Genomic DNA, 19,321 nt, shown 5'->3' with positions numbered 1-19,321 from the left:
TCAATATGTAGAAATATAACTTCTTCTTGGGCAAGCTTTTACTTGGGCTTTGGAAGAGTACTCACAACAACAGATTCTTCAGCTCCTGAAAATCTGGATGGCTATTTTGGGACAAATCTTTCCTTTTGCCCCCCAGATCTCTTTGTGAATATGAGAAACCGATGCACATCTGCATCGAGTTTCAGGTTTGGCAAACTGGAGTCTTCCCACAACAAAAGAAGTTTTGTAAAAGGTTTACCCCAGATATTTCATGCAGCATGAGGGGGCCACAAAAGCAGTGTCCCCAAAGGGACAAGCTTTCCCATCTTGGAGCATGCCCACGCAGCAAATTCAGATGAAAGCCATCAACTAAACACTGAACTCAAAAAAACCCTCCAGGGCCAACATGCCATCCTCCCCCAAAAAAGACCAAATTCAACATGTGAGTAGCAAGCACAGATGTATCAGATGGACTTGGAAGTGGTCATTTTCCTGCAGATCAATTTTGTAAACTCTGCCTCCCTGGAAGTGGCATGCCTGTGACAATTCAGCTGTCCAGGCTAGAGGGATGAAAGCAGCACTGATATGGCAGGCTGTCACTAATAGACACAGGCCTGTATAAATTCAGTTTTGAATAATTTGTAGGGTATTGAGTAGATATCATTTATTATTTTCAAAATTTTGTCCAGTTAGTATGCATCACGTTGCTTTGTTTCTTACTGCGCAAGTATTTGACACAACCTGCCCTGTGCCAGTTTCATATATATGATCACGTTAATCATGTATGCCCTTCAACTGACAGACAAATCCTCAAACAGGACGCTTCCATTCTTGAAAGGTCCACAAAAATCACAGGTCCCTTCCATCTGAACTAAGATAACAAGGTTAATTTCCTTTCAGTGAGGTAAATGGGTGCTCTCAGAATAGAGTCACTCAGAAGATGCTTTTGTAGATACTGTCTTCTCACTCAGTTATTTGTGGTACAACACCTACATAGACACACATTTTAGGAAACTGGCTAGAACTTGTAAGAGGAGTTTATTCCCATTTGTGTGCTGTCCTCCTGCGAGATCTTTATCTCATTATTACCTGAGGTGGGATGATGGTATTTACCCATGGGGAAATTGCTTTGAGAATGAGAGAAAAGTATTATGATTATAGGATAACCTTGGAAGCTTACTTCCCAGATTACAGTTCTCATAATGTTCCCATCCACTTGGCACTTCTGGTTTCATTATAATGTTAGACAGGGAGGTATCCTTGAAGAAAACTTTTTCATGTTTCAGTATCTGAAGCACCACTTTTAAACTCTAAGCCTTCTAGGCTTTCTCTGTTAACAGCATGTAACACGAGGGCAGTGATGGTACCCAAGGTAAAATTCACCTTATCTGTCTTAAGCTGTTTTGAAAATGAGCATCTACCTCAAGCGAACCATCACTGCTTTCTCTCTGAGTGATGAAGAGAGAGAAGGCACCTCTAAAAGATAATTTATCACTTTCCAAGATCTTTAGCATGAACCAGCTTTCAGACGATCCCACAGGGAGCCCCTAAGCAGCTGTTCCCTACCGGACAACGGACTTCCACGTGGCTGGCGCCCAGGTGAGTCTCATACCCTGCATTCACCACAGCTCCCTCTGGGACTGACAATCCTTCCACTGAACCAACAAGAGCAAGGGCAGCAATTTCTTACAACCTTCCTATTACCCTCCAGTGTTGAATCACTAGAAGATATTCAAATGTGGGACTGTAAAACCTTACGAAAGCGCGTCACATCACAACTGGATTCCTGTACTCCCTCTGAGCCAGTCCAGTTGGCACTAGCCCACGAAGGGCAGGCAATTGGAAATACAGTGTCAGTTGTCTCCATGCAGTGCTGCACGTTACCCTTAGCAGTAGGGGTCCAAGATCTTGGAATCAAAGGAAGGAGGCGCAGAAAACAAGCACATGCATTGCAGCAGGAGGTGACAGTAAACAGAAACCCTCTCAGTCCTCACAGAGAGGTTTATATTAAGGACCGCTAAAACTAAAGCTCCTTTCAACTTGGTTTTAAATACTTCATTCCCTTGGCACCTTCTTCAAAAGCAGAGTTACAAACCCAGGAGCGCACAGGAAAATGAAAGTGATGTGAGTTTGTAACTCTCCCTTCCCCTCACCTACCTCTTTTTGGCTACATTTAGATCTAGTCACAGAAAGTTATTTTTTAAGCAGGTTTAATTTGCAGAGAACGTGAAGTCAGTGATGTTCCTCAAAAATGACTATCAGTCGTATTGGTGTATGCCAAGAAAAGATAACCCACCCCAATCTAAAAAACAAAATAATAAAAGGCCAAAAGAGAATGAGAGAAGGAGTGGGTTCCAAAATGGCTTTCATTAATAGTGGCTGGATCTGAAATCTTGAAACACCAATACAATCTAAAATGAGTTTACTCCAAGGAAAAAGAAAATGCACCAAATTCCCCCTCCCTTCTTTCTCACCTCCTGTACCTTCACTTACTTTCTTTCAGTGTCGGGTGTTGATGCGGTGCTGCTGAGACCAAGTGACTCCTGCAAGAGCAGACACATAGCAGTGAGAGCAGACATGAGAGCAGCATTTGCCTAATTCATGCAGAATATCAAATTAAAGAACAAACAAAAAAAATGGGTGATCAAAATCAAAGTGCTTACCTCAATCTGGGATCGCAGCTGTAGAGATGTGGGGCTGGCATCAGGCTTCTCCTAAAGCAGAACAGATGTCAGGTTAATGAAATATCCAAACACTAGAAAGAAATCTGAAGGGGAGAAAAAGGGAAGAAGAAACAGGGTAACAGAACCTAGGACTACCTCAAACCCATTCAAATGGGAAACACTAACCTCTCCAGAAGGAACCACTTTCAGGATAAATTCTGAAATACTCCAGTAAAACAGCTAATTCCATTCTTAACACTGAAGAATATAGAAGAGGGTGAAATTGCCAGACAGAAGTGATTCAAAACATAACAGAAAGAGGAATGTGTTATTTTCACAAGATCATCACACAATTTGTTAGACAAGTTCAAGTGCAATTTCCCAACATTTACCTTCAGGAAGAATATACAGGGAAAATCTGGCATCAAAAGAGCATTCTCTGAGCCAAAAATACTGAGAGGATTCCGATACATTTCAGCAAGGCCTGTTTCTCACACAGAAATTTGTCAACAGGATGGAATTCAAATCACCTTCCTTCATACATCTAGGATATAACCATCTACTCCAGGACCCGGTCATCCAGGCTCCCTTTGCAGTCAACGGAGAGAGACAAGAACTCTTACAGAACAACTTGCCCAACAGGTTTCAGCTGCCTCAAGTTAGATGAGGCAAGTCCCTCTGGTGGTACGTAATTTAAGATTGCAAGCCAGCTACAAGGCACCTGCTATTAACAATGAGTCTAGCTGAAGTCAGTGGGAAAACTCCAATGAGAATGGAGGAAGAAATTACAGTTGTCAGTACCGAGAACTACACTTTGCTGGTTGATGTGCGTGTGAAACCATGGGGGAACCTACTTATGGCTATTTTATTCTCAGCCAGTCCTACCCCTAGTGAAGTTACTGCAAAATGAGTACTGTAACCAAAAGGCCATCATAGCTGAGTAAGCAACCACAGCAGTATACACACTTCAAAAAAAATCAGAGTACACGGATTTATATCTCAATACTGGAGGTCTTTTTGTTCACGCATTCCTCAGCCTACATGTAACTCTCTTATCTCTGTGAAATTGTACTTCCTATGCCCTTTGTTTACAGAAAGGGTGACAAAACGTTCTTAAGATTTAACACAAAAAAAGAAAATCAGACACAACTTTCTGGAAATGGAGCCTTTTAATACGAATTAGGAAGTTACCACTGACTGCCACGAAGCGGTGTTGGATTAGCCCACCCAGCAAGTTTGCAAGATGTGAAGTAGAGAGGAGCCTACTCTGCCATCATACGACTGAGTCGGCTTGCACTGCTGGCCACGGCAGCCAGGAGGGCACAGGATGGCTCACAGCCATGTCCTTGCTAGTCAACAGGGCTGGCACAGGGTCATTGCCCAGCTGGGGGATTTTTCTTGACCATGCATGGTCTATGTATCTGCTTTTGCTGATTTTATAGTATGAAAAGGGAACTGAAGTTCTTGAGTGGAAGTCAGCATGAAAAGGCGACTACATTAACCTATAGACAGATCCAACAGGACTCCTCTAGTCAAGAGGAGCTGGACTGAGCCCAGGGAAATTCCACAGATGTTCACAGATTAGGAAAGAGAAATTAGCTATTTGGCACCAGACATCCCTCCCTTTCTCCATTAGCTCTGTCAAAATGGAATCCGAGAAAGTTTTGCATCTGGAAAAGACTGCAGGCACATCGCTGCGAATCCTCCTCGGGCACTCTCCCACCCCCGCCTAGCAGTCCACAAGGAGGGAGGGAAAGACAAGCCTCGTGCTCCAAACACTTCCCATTCATGAGCACCTTGTTTGTCCACACACTGCTGCACAGTGAAAAAAGGAACATTTCATCAGCGATCCCGTCTTAAAGGTTCACATACCCAGTCAGGAGAATCCACTGTGTCCCCAACATGCCTTTAGATCCCAACTTCCTGATGCTTTGTCTGTTGCCCTAAAAAGCTGCTTGCTGCAAGTGTTTTTTTTTTAAATACGCTAGTTTTTGTAAACTATCATTTACAAGATGCTATCTGGGCTCCCAAGGCTTTATAGAAGTCTTTTGCTTGAGCAGTTGCTCATGAAGCTGTAGCCTGAGACTGAAATTAGATGGAAAGTTACTACTTTCAGCCCAAAACTATTCAGCTGAAGAGCCAGCTGCATCCCATGTAACAAAATCCTAAAAAAAGCTGACTGTATTTGCTTTCTTTTTTCTCATTTACTATCAAGCCCACCCTGTTAGAACAGGAACAGTTTTATAGGATCAAGATGACTGTGGAGGACAGAAGCAAGGACTACTCTCCCTCCTCAAAACCTCTACTTCGCAATGCTGGAATGCAAAACACCTGACAGTCCTGTATTGTTGTGATTAATATACCTACCTGCCTTTCCAGCAGAATGGTATTTTTCCTGTTGCTATTTGACAGGAAACCAAAGGAAAATACTTAGGAAAATACTACTCTTTACTGAACTCCTGGCATAGATCTGTAACACAGATGACAGAACTTTTATCAGCCTCGAGGAATTCTATTTATTTAGGTTAAAATCCATTAAACCTCACATAAAATCCACAGGTTGTGTTGACTTTAATCCAGAAGGATCAGGGCCTTTTTTATACCAAGGGCTAATTCTAGAAGGTTGAGCAAATGTACCATTGGCATACTCTCAAGCACGCTATAACATCTTTTCAAAAAATATTTTCAAAGATTAGTTTCATGAAAGTACATCTTTCACCCTTCTAAACTGAATCTTAAAAGGTAAATAGAGGAGAGCTTGGGTTTATGTGAACAGCCACTGCAGTTACAGACATCCCTAGCCTGCATTTCCAGGACTCTGGTCTGGACAAAGCAGGCGTCAGAGCGATAGGCATTTTCTGTCCTAGCAGTCTGCTGCCCCAGATAACCGCCCTCCACGTGCGCCCATAAAGCTTGCCTGAGGTGTACCGGACATTCACACCACCTATACACTATGCAGTGTTGGTGCAAGAAACCCAATGATCTGAGAAAGTACCTGATCAAGTGCAGACGTGATTAAATCCAGTGTTTCCCAGAAGCGTCCAATTTACTTGCATGGTTTCTGGATTTAAGGGGCCCTGCCTAAGTCACCCATCCTGTACCCAGACACTGTTGGTGCATATTGCACACGTCCAATACACTGTTCAATCACAGCAACCCAGATCTGAAGATTCTGGAGAAACGGAGATATTCATAAACTGTATCCAGCCCCCCAGGGAACACACAAGAGGGATGGCAAACGGTGGCTTAGCACCAGCTTGCCCAGCTCCCCTTGAGGTCCAAGGTTAGCGCGGCACAGAATCTCAAATACTGATAATAAAGCCAGAGGAAGCTGTTAAAAATTAGTAATGCTAATATCCTGTAGAGTGAAGCCCATTGAATTTAAACTAGGGATTCCTCCATCAAGACCCCTACAGCCAATTTAAAACAATCTCCACTTGCAGAAACATTTTGTTCTCCCAGCTTTAAAGCCATATTCTTAGCAGCCCTATTTCCTTCCTATCTCCTCCTTCACCCAAAGCCAATGCCACCAAGAGGATGGCTGCAGGACAAGGCCCGGAGGCCCTGGCTGAAGCTGGAGGAAGGTGTGAAGCTGAAGCCCTGGCAGCAGCTGGAGGAAGGGCAGGTCCGCGGGCGTCGCGCTGCCCAGCTGCTGCCTGCTCTCACCGGCCCTTCTGCACTGCGGGCGCTGCAGAAAGCAACTGTGGAGCCGACCTGATAAGGCGTGGGAGGTCTGGTGCAGAAGTCCGAATCGGCAAAAAGTGCTTTTTACAAATCTCTCATTTTGAAAGAAAATGCGAGCTGTAAGCTTAATAAGCAGGGTTTGTGGCTTATGCTTCAAGCTTTAAGTTGCTCGCCTCAGGGGTCAAGAAGAAACTTCCTTCACAGGTAGCTTTTCTGCTTACTTTGTACAGTGTGATTTATGTGATCATTTGGATACATTTTCTTTTCAGATAATTGCAGACTTCTAAATATTGTGATTTTGATTTTATATACTACCTTTCTCGTAAAAATCTTGAAAGCAGTTTTACAACCATTTATGAGCTAAGCCTGAAAAATGCATACGGGAAGAAAGTACAAAGCACAAAATACACAGGGATGAAGCTGGAAATGCATTTTCTGACTGGAATGGCAGGTTCTGAATTCATGAGGGACTTTTTCTCCTGTGATAACTTCAGTTCAGTTGTTCTGTATGTAACATAACAGATAAGGGACATCTCCGCCTATCTGAAGGCACTGCTGTTCTGCTCCCGAAATACACTGGCATGGTAGAGAAGAGCATCCAAAAGGAAACGTGGGCACCTCGGGTAGGGCTCACACATTCTAGGGGGAATGCACATATTTTAATTATCTAAACATTAAGCTTCATCTGTGCTCCACACCGCAACTTAGTTTAGGAAATTATATTCATTGAATGAAGCCCTTCTAATTAGAAATTCATGAACCTCTTCACAGTTTCTGCCACAGGAGCTGTATCCATTTGAATTATAAATTTAAGCACTCCTCTGCAGATCCCAAGACAACATTAATCTCACTGTGCAGACAGCAACTGTGTAAAGTGAGACCCAGGTGAGTTCTGGGAAAATTCAGTTAACATAACCAGTGGAAAAGGAGATGGCTAAAATGCTCATAAATTTGTAAATAATTTTATGAAACCATTTCAGCAGGTGTAGAGAAGGCACCTACAGCAGAAAGCCTCTGTGAGAAAACTCTGCCGGTCTCTTCCCCCAAACATTTACCCTGTTTGCTCTGAACGCGCGCTGCATGTTCTAGCCTAGCTTCAGGAATGATTAAGCAAAGCTACATCCCAAAGACAGCCAGAGCACCGAAGGTCTCTAAGAGTTTGTTTTACTGTGAAAGCAGCCCAGGGGTCCTCCACCACACACCCTATTTCAGCCTCTGCAGAGGTTCTGGAGAAGGTGAAGGGAAGGCTCTGTGCGGAGACAGCGCAGGTATGCCGGTGTGTAATGGAAATTGCCTACAAGACACTAGCTATAGGACAGAGGTTAGAACAAAGAAATAGAAAAGATCTATCCCTGTGGCAATCCCCTCAGCAAGCGTTTGAGGGAATTAACCAGCTCAGTGAGTTTCCAGTGGTACAGATTAGTAAAAGTCCCATTCTGAGTCTCAAACCGCAACCTCTGGACCATCCCCTTAGCCATTTCAGTGAAGAGTGAAGGCTTTCTGCTCCATTACTCTTGCACGTTAGAGCCAGAGCTGACACATGCTAAATGATAACATCCTGCAGCAGCAGCAAAACTCTGGGTCAAGGAAATGAGCTGTGCTGGAAGAATGGTTAAAAAAATGGGATTTCAAACAATAAATACTTCTACACGTGAAATAACAGTCCAAGCGTCTCAGTGCCTCATACAGCCGCGCAGACACAGGTAAACACTTAGCTTAACTACTGATGAAATGCAGCTTCAGAGAGAACATGCTGCTACAGCACTCACATGCCTGCTTTGAGTATTAGGTAAGGAAGAAAAATCATGCGCCTCAGCTTGACGCAAATGCTGAAATCTATCGAACGTAACATGTCACGGGGGGATGCGTTTGACACTCTCCCCTCTGCCAACAATAAAACCAGAAGGGGTTTTTTGTCCATCTCAAATACATTGCATTCAACACTAAGGCTGGAAGCCACAGGGGCTGAAAAACATTCCATGATGATTTTGAAAAACATAATTCGTTACCAATTGCAAAGAAACTGCAGCTTTTGTAAAGCTCTGTAACAATGAAAAGCGAGGCAGTGCTAACTCATAAATCTACTTGTAACAAATGGGGGCTGAATTCAGTGAAATTATGGCACAAAGACAAAAAACCACCAGCAATGGGCTTCAGAGAAAGGAAAGTCGATAGAACATAGCGTTCTGCAGCAGGGAAATCAAATACCTTCTGATCAATTTCCCAAACAAGATGAAGCAAGCCCATAACTATGGTAGCTGTCTCTGTGCTACAAACATATTAATATAAAGGCATATATACGTGACTGGGACACAGCAGGTCTTCGACTGATGTATTTTTACACCCATTACCCAAATGGTAAAATAGTAAATTGCTCTTGCGCTGGCATAACTGCATCTATACTAGAGCTCTTGCTTGTATAGACAGGATGAGTAAGATCTGCCATCTTTGCCTAAAACTCACTCGGGTCTGTCAGCATTGCCTTTTATTGTCCAGGTAAGGCCAAAAAGAACTTTTGTGAGGAGAAATAATGATGGAAAACACAGCGAAAGATGTGGGTTTCCAGGGAGGACTTTAAGATAGCGAGGGTGTTCGTGGCATTGGGAAGAGCTGTAATGTTTCAGAGGGATGAAAAAAAACAAAACACCAAACCACATCAAGAATGGTTAAACGTGAAGACAGAGAGGGATCAAGACATGATGCAGGCAAGGGAGGCACGAGGCAAAGCCCAAGTGGACGTTGCCCAAAGCAAGGGGCCCTCCTTGTGCAGGAGCTGACCAGCGGCCCGGGGAAGAGTTGCCACTTCCCCCACAGAGAGGGTTTAGGCGTGTCGGAAAACGACACAAGGAAGGGAGAAAATAAATGAATAAACAAACAAACAAGTTTGTTACAGTGCACTTTGGGGTAGGAACAGTCTGGTCAGCCAACTACAGACTCCTTGCCCAGCTGCTGGCCCTCTGGCAAGGGTGGCTATGGCAGCATGCAGGTACCTCGGCCTCAGTCACCACCTGATCTGATGCCCTTGAACAGTTGGGAAGCCAGCATCTCTGTGAACAACATGTCCCCCCCACCACTCTGCACCTTGCTTTCCTCTAACTGTGGGGCCAGGGATTTAGAGTGGTTTTGAAGTGAAGCACTCACAGCATCACCGATAAGACAAAAATAATCACAAGGAGCTCCTCGCCTTGAAAGCCATGGCAGAATAGGCCAAACTTCTTTTTGAATATTGATGGTCTTGATCCATTTTTATATGCTCTTCAAATTCAGGATACCCATTCCTCGGGGTCAGTGGTGTTCTCCATTTCCCTCTGTGAAATACTTTTCACCGATTTTTCATTTTCATGTACACAAAGCTGTACTACATTTGTGTTAAGCTCATTCGCCATTTTCTCAATTTCTCTTCAATACTTCCAAGACCAACAAAAGATATACTTTCTTTTTGAAAACCGGCAAGGAAAGAGAAAGGGAAACCCAGGCTAAGACCAATGCCTCCAGGAAACTTCTACAGCCATGCTATAAATCCTTTCAAACTGACATACCATGGAAACACAGGCTAACAACACAGGTCCACCGTATGTTGTATTTCTATTGAAACTGTATTTGTGCACGTACAGACCAATGTCGTGCCTCTAGCACATGAAATTTCATATGATCTATACTGCAAATGAATAGAAGCTTTCATGCAATCAATACACTCAAGGCTCAGGGATTCTTGTGAAATGAGTTGTTACTGCAATACTGATGAATTTTTACAAGTATACTCCCTTTCACATCATCATTTATCGTGCTAGCTAACATTTAAAAACTCTACATTGTTTTCACTTTATGTTGTGACAAACAATAAGCTACCAATAAATTATTCAGAAGACCTATAGCAGAAAACACAAACTACAGTTGACTTTGAGTTACTAAGGCCTTGAAAACCCTGGTGATATTCAGGAGTAGGTAAATCAGAAGAAAGCACTACTCATTAAGAAGTCCACAAAGAAGGCGTTTTTTGTATTACCACAGATGCATGGAGTACCAGCAGTGAAGTCCCTCATTTCGGGACGGGACGGGACGGGGCGGGGGGGGGAGGATACTTTGCATTAATTTCATTCTGGGAAAGCAGTGATTTATTGTGTTAAAAAGGAGACAGATAAAGTTACAAAAGTTATCTAGTGGAAAGCAAAGGATATTTTAGTTTAAAACTTCCCCCCCCCCCTTTTTTTTTTTCCCCTAATTTATGTCAAGCTGATAACCTGCAATGCATTTTGTGTCAGAAACTTCCATTATTACAGTCAGTGTAACGCGCAGATTGGCTATGGCAGCAAAACCAGACCGTTCTCCCCATGTCATTTACTTGAGACACCTCACATTACAGAGACTCAAAACACAAACCAAACGCATATGAAAGAAATCTGTCTCTTTCTGTTGGATCCGTTAGCTGTGGTGGGCAAAACCAAAACTCAGAAGTCAACAGCAACATGGGCAGTGGAAGAAAAGCACCAATTAATGAGAAACCTGTCACCAACATTGTTTCTACAACTGCTACCCTTTGGGCTGCCTGTTGCTGCTATCAGGCCATGCTCTTCAGAGCTTATGACCTCCTCTTGGCTTCATACGCCTCTGGGAAAATCTGCACCTATATCCAAGTTTCCAATTTTAAGAAGTCTGTACATATAGAGGTGCTTACACCTTCTCTGTGTTTTCTTTTAAATGTGAAATCAAACCTTTCAGAACAGGACTGAAACCTTTATTTAATTACAGAAAATCTACCAGATTTAAGATTTTCTCACACCCAGCACAGAATTTCTGAAAGTTTTAGTGCTACTGCTCAGGAAATGGATTTTTTCTTTTCAATTTTTAAAGAAGTGAAAGAATCCAGTAGAAAACAGGAAAAAGAGGCAACAGAACCATGTAACAGAGTTAAACTGAGCTACACTATCCCACATCCTCAACAAGTAGTCTTATCATGAAGCTATGCCTCCCTGCACATTTACTGGTTTTCTCATCTTTCCATGAAGAAATTCAAAGAGCCTCCTGTTGCATCCTTTCATGCGAAAACAATTCTGTCAAAACTTTAAACTTTTGGGTAAAATGGATTCCTGCTTTCCAACTGTCAGTAAAACTGTACCTCTTTTTCCCTCTTTCAGAGGTTAAAAACATCAACAGCCGCAAGCTCAAAAATGCAAACATCCTAACCTCGGGTCTTCGTTGGCAGAAGCCTTGCAGGCTCTAGCTTTCAATCCATCCATTCACAGTGTTTTAGACTCGGTAGGCCTTTTCTGCTGATTTGCACTTTCAGTTTAATGTTTTTAATCCAGTTTAGTTCCCCCTTAGTGACTCCTACGTTCATTATTTCATGAGAAGACCCCAGTCAGAAAGCTGTAATGACATGAGATATGCTGTGTATTTCATCACTTATAAACATAGAGGGCTGGTGAGGTTTGACTCCCATTTCAGCCACTCTGATGGTGGAAACAGAAGGAATACAGATGAGAAAAAGTTTTGAAAAAACTGAACTGACTCTTTGCTAACATTTTTGATTACAATAAACTAATTTTGAAGAAGCAGTTTCTTTCAGAATCCTTTTTAAGAAAATGCACTTGAAGCAGGAATGAAACTGGTCATACTAGGAAAAGTTTGCTTTTTATTTTGGTTTTTTTTTTTAATCTGACTTTTATAACCATTTAAAAAGCAGAATCAACGTGTAACTTGAAATCAAACTGGTTTTGTTTACTATGTAGGCATGTGAAACTGAACACCTGAAAATTAAGATGGATAACATGAATTCATTCCCTAGAGCTAGGCACTGAACTACTTGCTCTCAACCTGCATAAATGCACTCCAGGAATGTGAGGGGGTGAGGGAAGATAGACAAAGGTGGATAGTTGGATGCTAACTTCAAAGTCTCCTAGAAAGTGAGGGAGAAATTAATTTCTTGAACAAGAGAACTGAAAACAAATTAACCATATTAATGCAAAAAAGGATTAGCCCACAAATTGGTAGTCTGTATTTATACATCCTCCCTGCTATAAAACCCGCCTTTGATAAAGAGACTTTTAAATTAGCCATTCTCTCTTTACCTTTGAAATTGAAGCCTATATTTGATGGATGCTTTGGGCCAGATCCTTACTTAAGTCTTCATCACTGGCCATCACATGATGATTATTATCAAACTGAATTTCAAATCAACTCTGATGCATTGTATCACATATTTTTGGCCCAAAGACAACATGGACAATTGTTCCCATCAGAGGGAAAAAATATTATTGAAGGCCATTATACTACTTGGCACAATTCTGTGTATTTACAAAGAAGATATGCAGCATCCTTGTTTGATAATATTAAGAAGTAATTATTGCCTTCTACACGTTCACGACAGAAATCTGTATCTACACAACTATTGATAGAAGTATTCTTCATTTTCTATTTACATTTAAAGTAAGACTGGACTAGAAACGCTTATGCCGTAAATGGAGTAGTTAACAGTAATGGCCCCAAGTGGTGGTGCAGCAAACAGAAGCCGTGCTCTATGGGATTACCGCTGCATCAAGTTTTGCTTTGAAGGGTAATGGTGCAACAGTGACATCTGACAGCTTCAATGCTGATCAGCACAACTGCTGGTAAGGGGTTAAATTAAAGGCTTCAATCATGCCATTAACAGTTCCCACTGTTGGGCTGGGCTCCAGCCAGTTCTTGCAAGCTCAGCTGTTCTGCTGCAAAGGCACAAGTGGGCTCCTGCCACACAACGAGCACTTGGGATAGAAGGTGAGTTTTGCCCTGGCACACCGGCCAGACAGCAGAAAAGTGGTTAATACATGTTTCAGTGATTCTTAAATTTAAAGGGCAACAAATCTGAATTCTGAGGATCTGTCAAATAGCTGTAAAACGCTCCTCCTTTCCTTTGTCAAAGGAGGAGGCTGAGAGATTCTCCCCAGGAGAGGACAGTGGGGACCAGAACCCTCTCCCCAGGGCCACAGCAGGCTCCTGGTGAGATCAGGCTTATGCCATCCCTGGGACTGACTCCCGCTCCCTCCAGCCCAGGGGCATCGCACCGCTTCCAGGCTAGCGCAGGATGGCTATGCACAATTTTGCTTAGCCTAGTGTTTTTTACGCAACATGCAGTTATCCCATCACAGACCGAGTCAGGGTCTTTCCCAAACAAAAGGCCAATTGCTGAACAATGAATAAACCTAGTACCAAGAACGTCCGTGGAGAAAAAATAATTATGACACTGTTACATGCTGCTTACAGAGAAAGCATTTGAACCTCAGCAAACAGCTGTCCTTCAATAATCACAGAAAACTCAGACCTGAGGAATCTGCAAAGAAAGCTGCCACCGCTGCTCCAAGCAAATCATCTGCAACCATCATCCACAACTATTTACTGGAGAATTAAGAGTGCCCCAGCAAAGCCTTACAAACGATGCTCTCACATAACATTTTTCTCCCTGTGCAGTTAGACTACATACTCACAATTCAGCTGCTTAGACCATTTTATTCCTGAAGTGGCAACCACAACAAGCTGCTTCCCAAGTTCCACTTGCAACTTTGGCCTTTCTCTCCACCAGACTGTGGGTCACGCTTGACTTTAAGAAAGACGCACAGAATTAGCAATGCAGAAACAAATGAAGTACAAGTGCAGAGCAGACTTGCACTCCAAGAGTGACGCACAGTTTTTCAGTGATGTAGTGTGTACAAGTAGCACATACACTTCATTCCAGCAAAGCCTGTACAGCTTTGCACTCCCTCATGCACCTTTTTATTCACCCTATCAACTCAGTGCCATATTTTACTATTAAAGGAGTATTGCAGTCACAGTTAATCAAATTATGGCATTAAAAATGCTGGCATACCTTGCTTTGATTTTTTATAACTTATCTTCCAAACATAAAGTGAAACAGAGCCCTCAGCAACCAGTAACTATCGCTGTTTGGAGGTCCATTCAAAACCCAACCCCATTGCTAATAGCGCTAAACAGTGTGCCTACGCAGGCGTTGCAGCAGCACAAGAGCTGGCCATAAATTACGGGGATGCCACGACGAACTAGGTAAAACTAGCAAATTGCGCGAGTATGCCTCATCCGTACTGCTGCAGAGGAGGTTCAGCCCTCCACATGCCTTAGCAGAACTGTAAAACTAAATAATTGGAAGGAGGTCACTTACAACTGTAAATGCAAGAAATGCCTTTGTAACCCTGGAGGCCAGCTAGAGCAAGCATGCTCCACATTAAGCCCAGTTGATTTAAGGACAATATAAAGGCCATCTTTTGCCATCTTGCCACTGAAACTTGGGGCTTCATCATGACTGCTACTTCACATAACTAAGCCTTCCCAATCATCTTCTGAAGATGGGTGTACATTGCACAGAAATAGACTAAAACCAACCAACCAAAAACCCAGGGGATAAATGAAATATTATGAGCAATGACATAACAAGACTAGAAGCAACAAAGACAATGTTGACAGCTGGGACGCGCATGTGGTAAGAGAATGAGCAGAGCAGACTGTACACTGCAGTCCTCAAGGTAAGAAGTGTTGAGCCAGACCTCATCCTGGAGACAGATAAAATATCTGGAATAGAGAGTCATCAGCAGAACTGTTAAAAAAAACCAACCAATTGCACAAACCCCTCAAAGAGAAAGGCAGTAGCAAAGGTACAAAAGAAGCAGAGCTTACAAACATGTAGTAAATCAGACCTACAAGTTCAGAGGCCCTAGTGCCTCTTAAAGACATTGCAGGATTGCTATGAGCGATAACAACTCTCAATTTCAATCCAAACCAAATAGCAGTCAAAAGCTTTAGTCTAGGAAAAATCTATTGAAATCAAATCTTTTCAGTTAATAATTTGCTGCCAAGCACTTTCAGTGCTGCTTTGTCATTGCTGGCAAGCCCACGGAGCAAGTGCGCTGCAAACTGCCTGCCTGCAACAAGCAAAGGGTTTGCTGTGGGAAGGCAGCGTGCTGCGTCTTGTCTCCTCTTCCCTCCAGCAAATATAAATTATGCATGCAAAACCCGGCGAACAAATGACCAAACAACCCATCTTTGCAAATGTCTTTGTGTAAGCGTTATGACTCAGTTTGCTGGTAGGCCCTCCAACTAAATTAATTTACTGTGGTAAGGAAAGTCTGAGCAAAGTAAAATTTAAGCTGTACAAACACCTGCAAGAGTTTCTAAATGCCTGGGTTTTTGCAGCCAAGACCTGCTTGTTTGGGCAGGTGCTGCCACTGTTATGGGAGTGTCCATGGCACAAATTCCTCTGCTCAACTGCCTTCAGAAGGGAAAGCTGCCCTGGCTTCTTGGAAACAAGTCTGCTCTAATCACAACAGCAACAAAATGTCTTGACCGAAAGCTTCATTTTTTTTTTTTTTTCTGCTCAGACTCCCCTTAGTATCTTCGGGTTTTTCCCAGGTTATAGCCCTAACAGGGTTTAGTTACAACAGCTTGAGGCTCTCATCAGTGCATAAACCGTTTCTTTAGAAGTTTTTCTTGCTTCAGATCCAGTTCTAACACAAACTGCTCCTCAATAATATTTTTTGTCTCTTATTCAAGGTTATGAGCACTCTGTGAGTAAGCACACGCCAATGGATACAGAATGGGTTTTCAATTACACAAGATTTTGTTAAAAACAAGTGAAAAAAATAGTACATTAGTAGCTGAAACTACCGAACAATTTCCCATATGCTACACTAGGCTTTCACAGATACCAACAGGTTCTGCTATACAAATTAGATCGAGTGTATTGCAATGTGCTCAGGGCGCTACTTCCTTCTATAAAGAAACTATGGTTTTATGTACTTCCACTGGCTTTCCAACCAGGAGGAGACAAACAGTGCAGTTCATCAGCATTAAGTTACCTTCCCTGTCTTTCTAGTCTGCTCTTCATTTAGCTTAATCTATGATCATTCTAATATGTACATTTTTAATATCATCTTTCAGAGAAATTGAGGGGTTAGGACAACAAAGTATTGAAGAACATGCCTGGCAACAGTACTCATATGTTCAAACTTCAGCATGTTTTTGCATGCTTTACTGGATGGAGTCCTGATCCCACAGGACAGGGTACAAGCAGTAAGGGAAGTTAGTAAATAATACAGGGTACCTTCATTTTTCATTGCATGGGATTGCAGTTCCTGTAGAAACTGCAGCTTTCACATTTCACAATGCATAAGCTGCAGTTTCTACACAACTAACCAAGCCTTTAGAGGATAGACAGATCTTTAAATCTGCAAAACCACTAAATCGCTCACTGTCCAAGCATATCCAGAGGCTCCTCTTTGTCAGTTCATCGGATCGCACGAGGAAAGAAGACACAAGGGGGGAAACCAGTCAGCACTAGGAAAGAGCGGGGGCTGCAGCAATGACAGGGAGATTACCTGAAGCCAGTTTCATTATTCACCATTCCTCATAAATGCATGCAAATCCTCACACCCAGGTATGCTCCTCGCGCGTTGAAATTCTGTGAGAGCTCCTATGACTGCTAAATTGCAAAGGCAGATGTAACAGAATTCCTTAGATGTCAGAGACCTGCTGGGACTCTGCACTTCTGAAAACAAGCTCCAAACCCTGACAAAAATCACAATGCCAAACCCAGATTAATTTCCGATTTGAAGCAATGTTTCAAACAGAGAGAAAAAAGGGGGGGGGGGGGGGGGGGGAAGCCCTGAAAAATCAATCCACCAACTGTTTGCTGTTAACTTTTTCCAAAGTACATGATGACACTAGACCAGTGCTATACTTGTATTCACAACTGATTTAATTTCTTTCTTATGTTGCCCTGCCCTTGACAAGTACCCAATTCTAGCTCCTTGTAAAAAATGCATGGCAAACGTACATACTGAAAAGAGAGGCCTGTTTTCAAATCACGTGTAGCTCGCTAGAACTTTAAAATGCCAAAATTTAAGCTTAATTAACATGGGAGCATTGATTTGACATGATTTTTACCTTTAAACTTTTAAAAAAATAACTAAATTGCCTCCCAGCTGTCAGCTCGAATTAGACGCTATTAATTACATAAACTCAATTATTAGCCTTTTATATTAACAGTTTTGTTTGCTCACTCCTTCAGTACCCTTCAGATCTAATTACGAAACAACTTTTAACGCCACATCACTGCACATTTCAGAAGGCGTGGATTGAACGGATTCTCACAACTCTCTTGCAGCTGCCCCCCTCGACGAGGCCTTGAAGTGCCTGCAAAGATTCAGAATGCTGCTACTGTTGTTTAGGTACTAAAATGTGAGGTTATCTCAGTAGATCACTCCCACTCCAGTCCTTTTGCTGGCTATGCAAGATATCTGCTGTAAAAACTGTTCTTCACAGCCTTTGCCTATTTGCTACTAAATTAATCTGTTTTCTTTGCACGTCCTTGGCTTCTCTAGCACTGGCCAATGCTCGTCTTTTATACCATCCCTTTCTATCACTTCAAGTCTCAGTGTTAGAGGACAAAAAGACATTTTGCAGTTTACTGAAAAAAGAAAAATGTTAGCTGGTCAGAATGAAAAATGAATGATCTGTTTGCTTTAATATCTTGAAAAATCAGTTTCTTGGTAGCTATAAATGTGCCTGTAATGTGCTGAGCTTGAAAATAATGAAACTGTTTTGATTAGCAGTCCATGTAAAATAGGAGGAGTTACAGAAAGAAGACCACTGCAGTTTTAGAGGCTGGCATGCAAGGCTAGCTTGAGCCTGTTTGTCTCCTTCCAACTGCATCTCCCATCTCTCTAATTCCAGGCGTACTGCAAGCCATGAATTTTTATGTCCTCCACACCAGGGGAAGGGGAAGTAAAAGTCTTCAAAGAGGTAAAAAAAAAAGTCTCCTCCAGCATTTTCTTCTGCATATTTTGCACTTTGTACTGCCTCAAGTGAAATAGTTGCTTTTTAGAGCTGTTTTTACTATAGTACTAGTACTAGACTAGTTTCTGTGGGACCTGCTCCCAAGAGGGTTTTCCACAGCTACACACTTAGAGAAATGATTTATGTGGTGACCATGAAACACACAATGCACTGATATTTCCAGGAAGAGAAAGGCTAAACTAAAACCTACTCAGCCTTGAGACTGTGCCTCCCACCAGGACAGCCACTGGGTTCACATCTGGCATACTGCTTTGAACCCTTTCATTCGTACTGTTGAAGAGCAGACCAGCAGCTCCATAGGCAAAACTGGGAAGAGCATCCTGTGATGGTCAGAAGAGAACACGGCACAAAGCCCAAACACGCAGGAGACTACTTCAGAAGATGGTGCTCCTTGGGGGTAAACAGCTTGAGACAAAACCAGCAGCGCAGCGCTGATGTATCTGTAGATTACACTTGACGTTACTTAGACAGCTGTGGTCTTCCAATGGACAGCGAGGCTCCTCATGCCTACTGCTCCTCCTGCAATAAACTAGCTCAGTGCAGCGCTGAATACCACTATGGTAGGTTCATACAGCGAACCTACAAAGAAAAAAAGTTCCTCTTCCTTATTTTCTTGTGCTCTGGCTGCAAATACTATGAACAAGCCTCTCAAGGATTTACGAGCGTAAACTGGAATGACCCAGGCTATCATATCAAAAAAGTAAGAGATAGCTATTACTGGTGCCTCTTCTGCCTCAAACTGCCAAAAACTTTCATAACGTGCCTCCTACACTGTCCAAAGACAAAACAGAGAATCATCTGTTACAAAGATAAAAAGCACATCCTGTAGGGAAGGTGGGAGGAGAACCACAAATAAAAAAACCCACGAAACTACCACAAACGCAGCATGGAAACGAAAGCGTTTCCCCCCTTACCTCCTGTGAACAGCGTTCCCGAAACAGTAGGAGAGAAATCTAGACATTAAAAACACTCAGTCCCTCTTCCAATTCTGCTACTGGCTTTCTATTTTATCTCAAGGAAGTTACTTAAAACCTATGTGTCTCAATATATTTGTCTGGAAACAAGAATTCTTACCTACTGTACTTCACAGCTTTGCCAAAGTTTTTGTGAAACTGCCTGAACACCTCAGAAAAGACATACAGAGGTATAAATAACTG

The 19,321-nt window shown here is 42.5% G+C and overlaps 1 protein-coding gene across 2 annotated transcripts in view; it reads right to left on the bottom strand.

The window, feature by feature from the left end:
* Positions 1-19,321, bottom strand: part of SASH1 (SAM and SH3 domain containing 1) — a 568,627-nt gene that overhangs the window by 62,389 nt on the left and 486,917 nt on the right. For both annotated transcript variants that reach the window (XM_082305211.1, XM_082305212.1), the window contains exons 3-4: positions 2,643-2,693; positions 2,473-2,522 (exon numbers count right to left, since the gene is read on the bottom strand). In XM_082305211.1, coding sequence (XP_082161337.1) covers positions 2,473-2,522; positions 2,643-2,693 — 101 coding nt within the window. The remainder of the gene's footprint in view (positions 1-2,472; positions 2,523-2,642; positions 2,694-19,321) is intronic.

This window comes from Platalea leucorodia (genome assembly GCF_965183815.1).
Source record: "Platalea leucorodia genome assembly, chromosome: 3".
NCBI lineage: Eukaryota > Metazoa > Chordata > Aves > Pelecaniformes > Threskiornithidae > Platalea > Platalea leucorodia.
The sequence above is the reverse complement of the archived record's forward strand: the minus strand, read 5'-3'. Positions and strand labels throughout refer to the sequence as shown.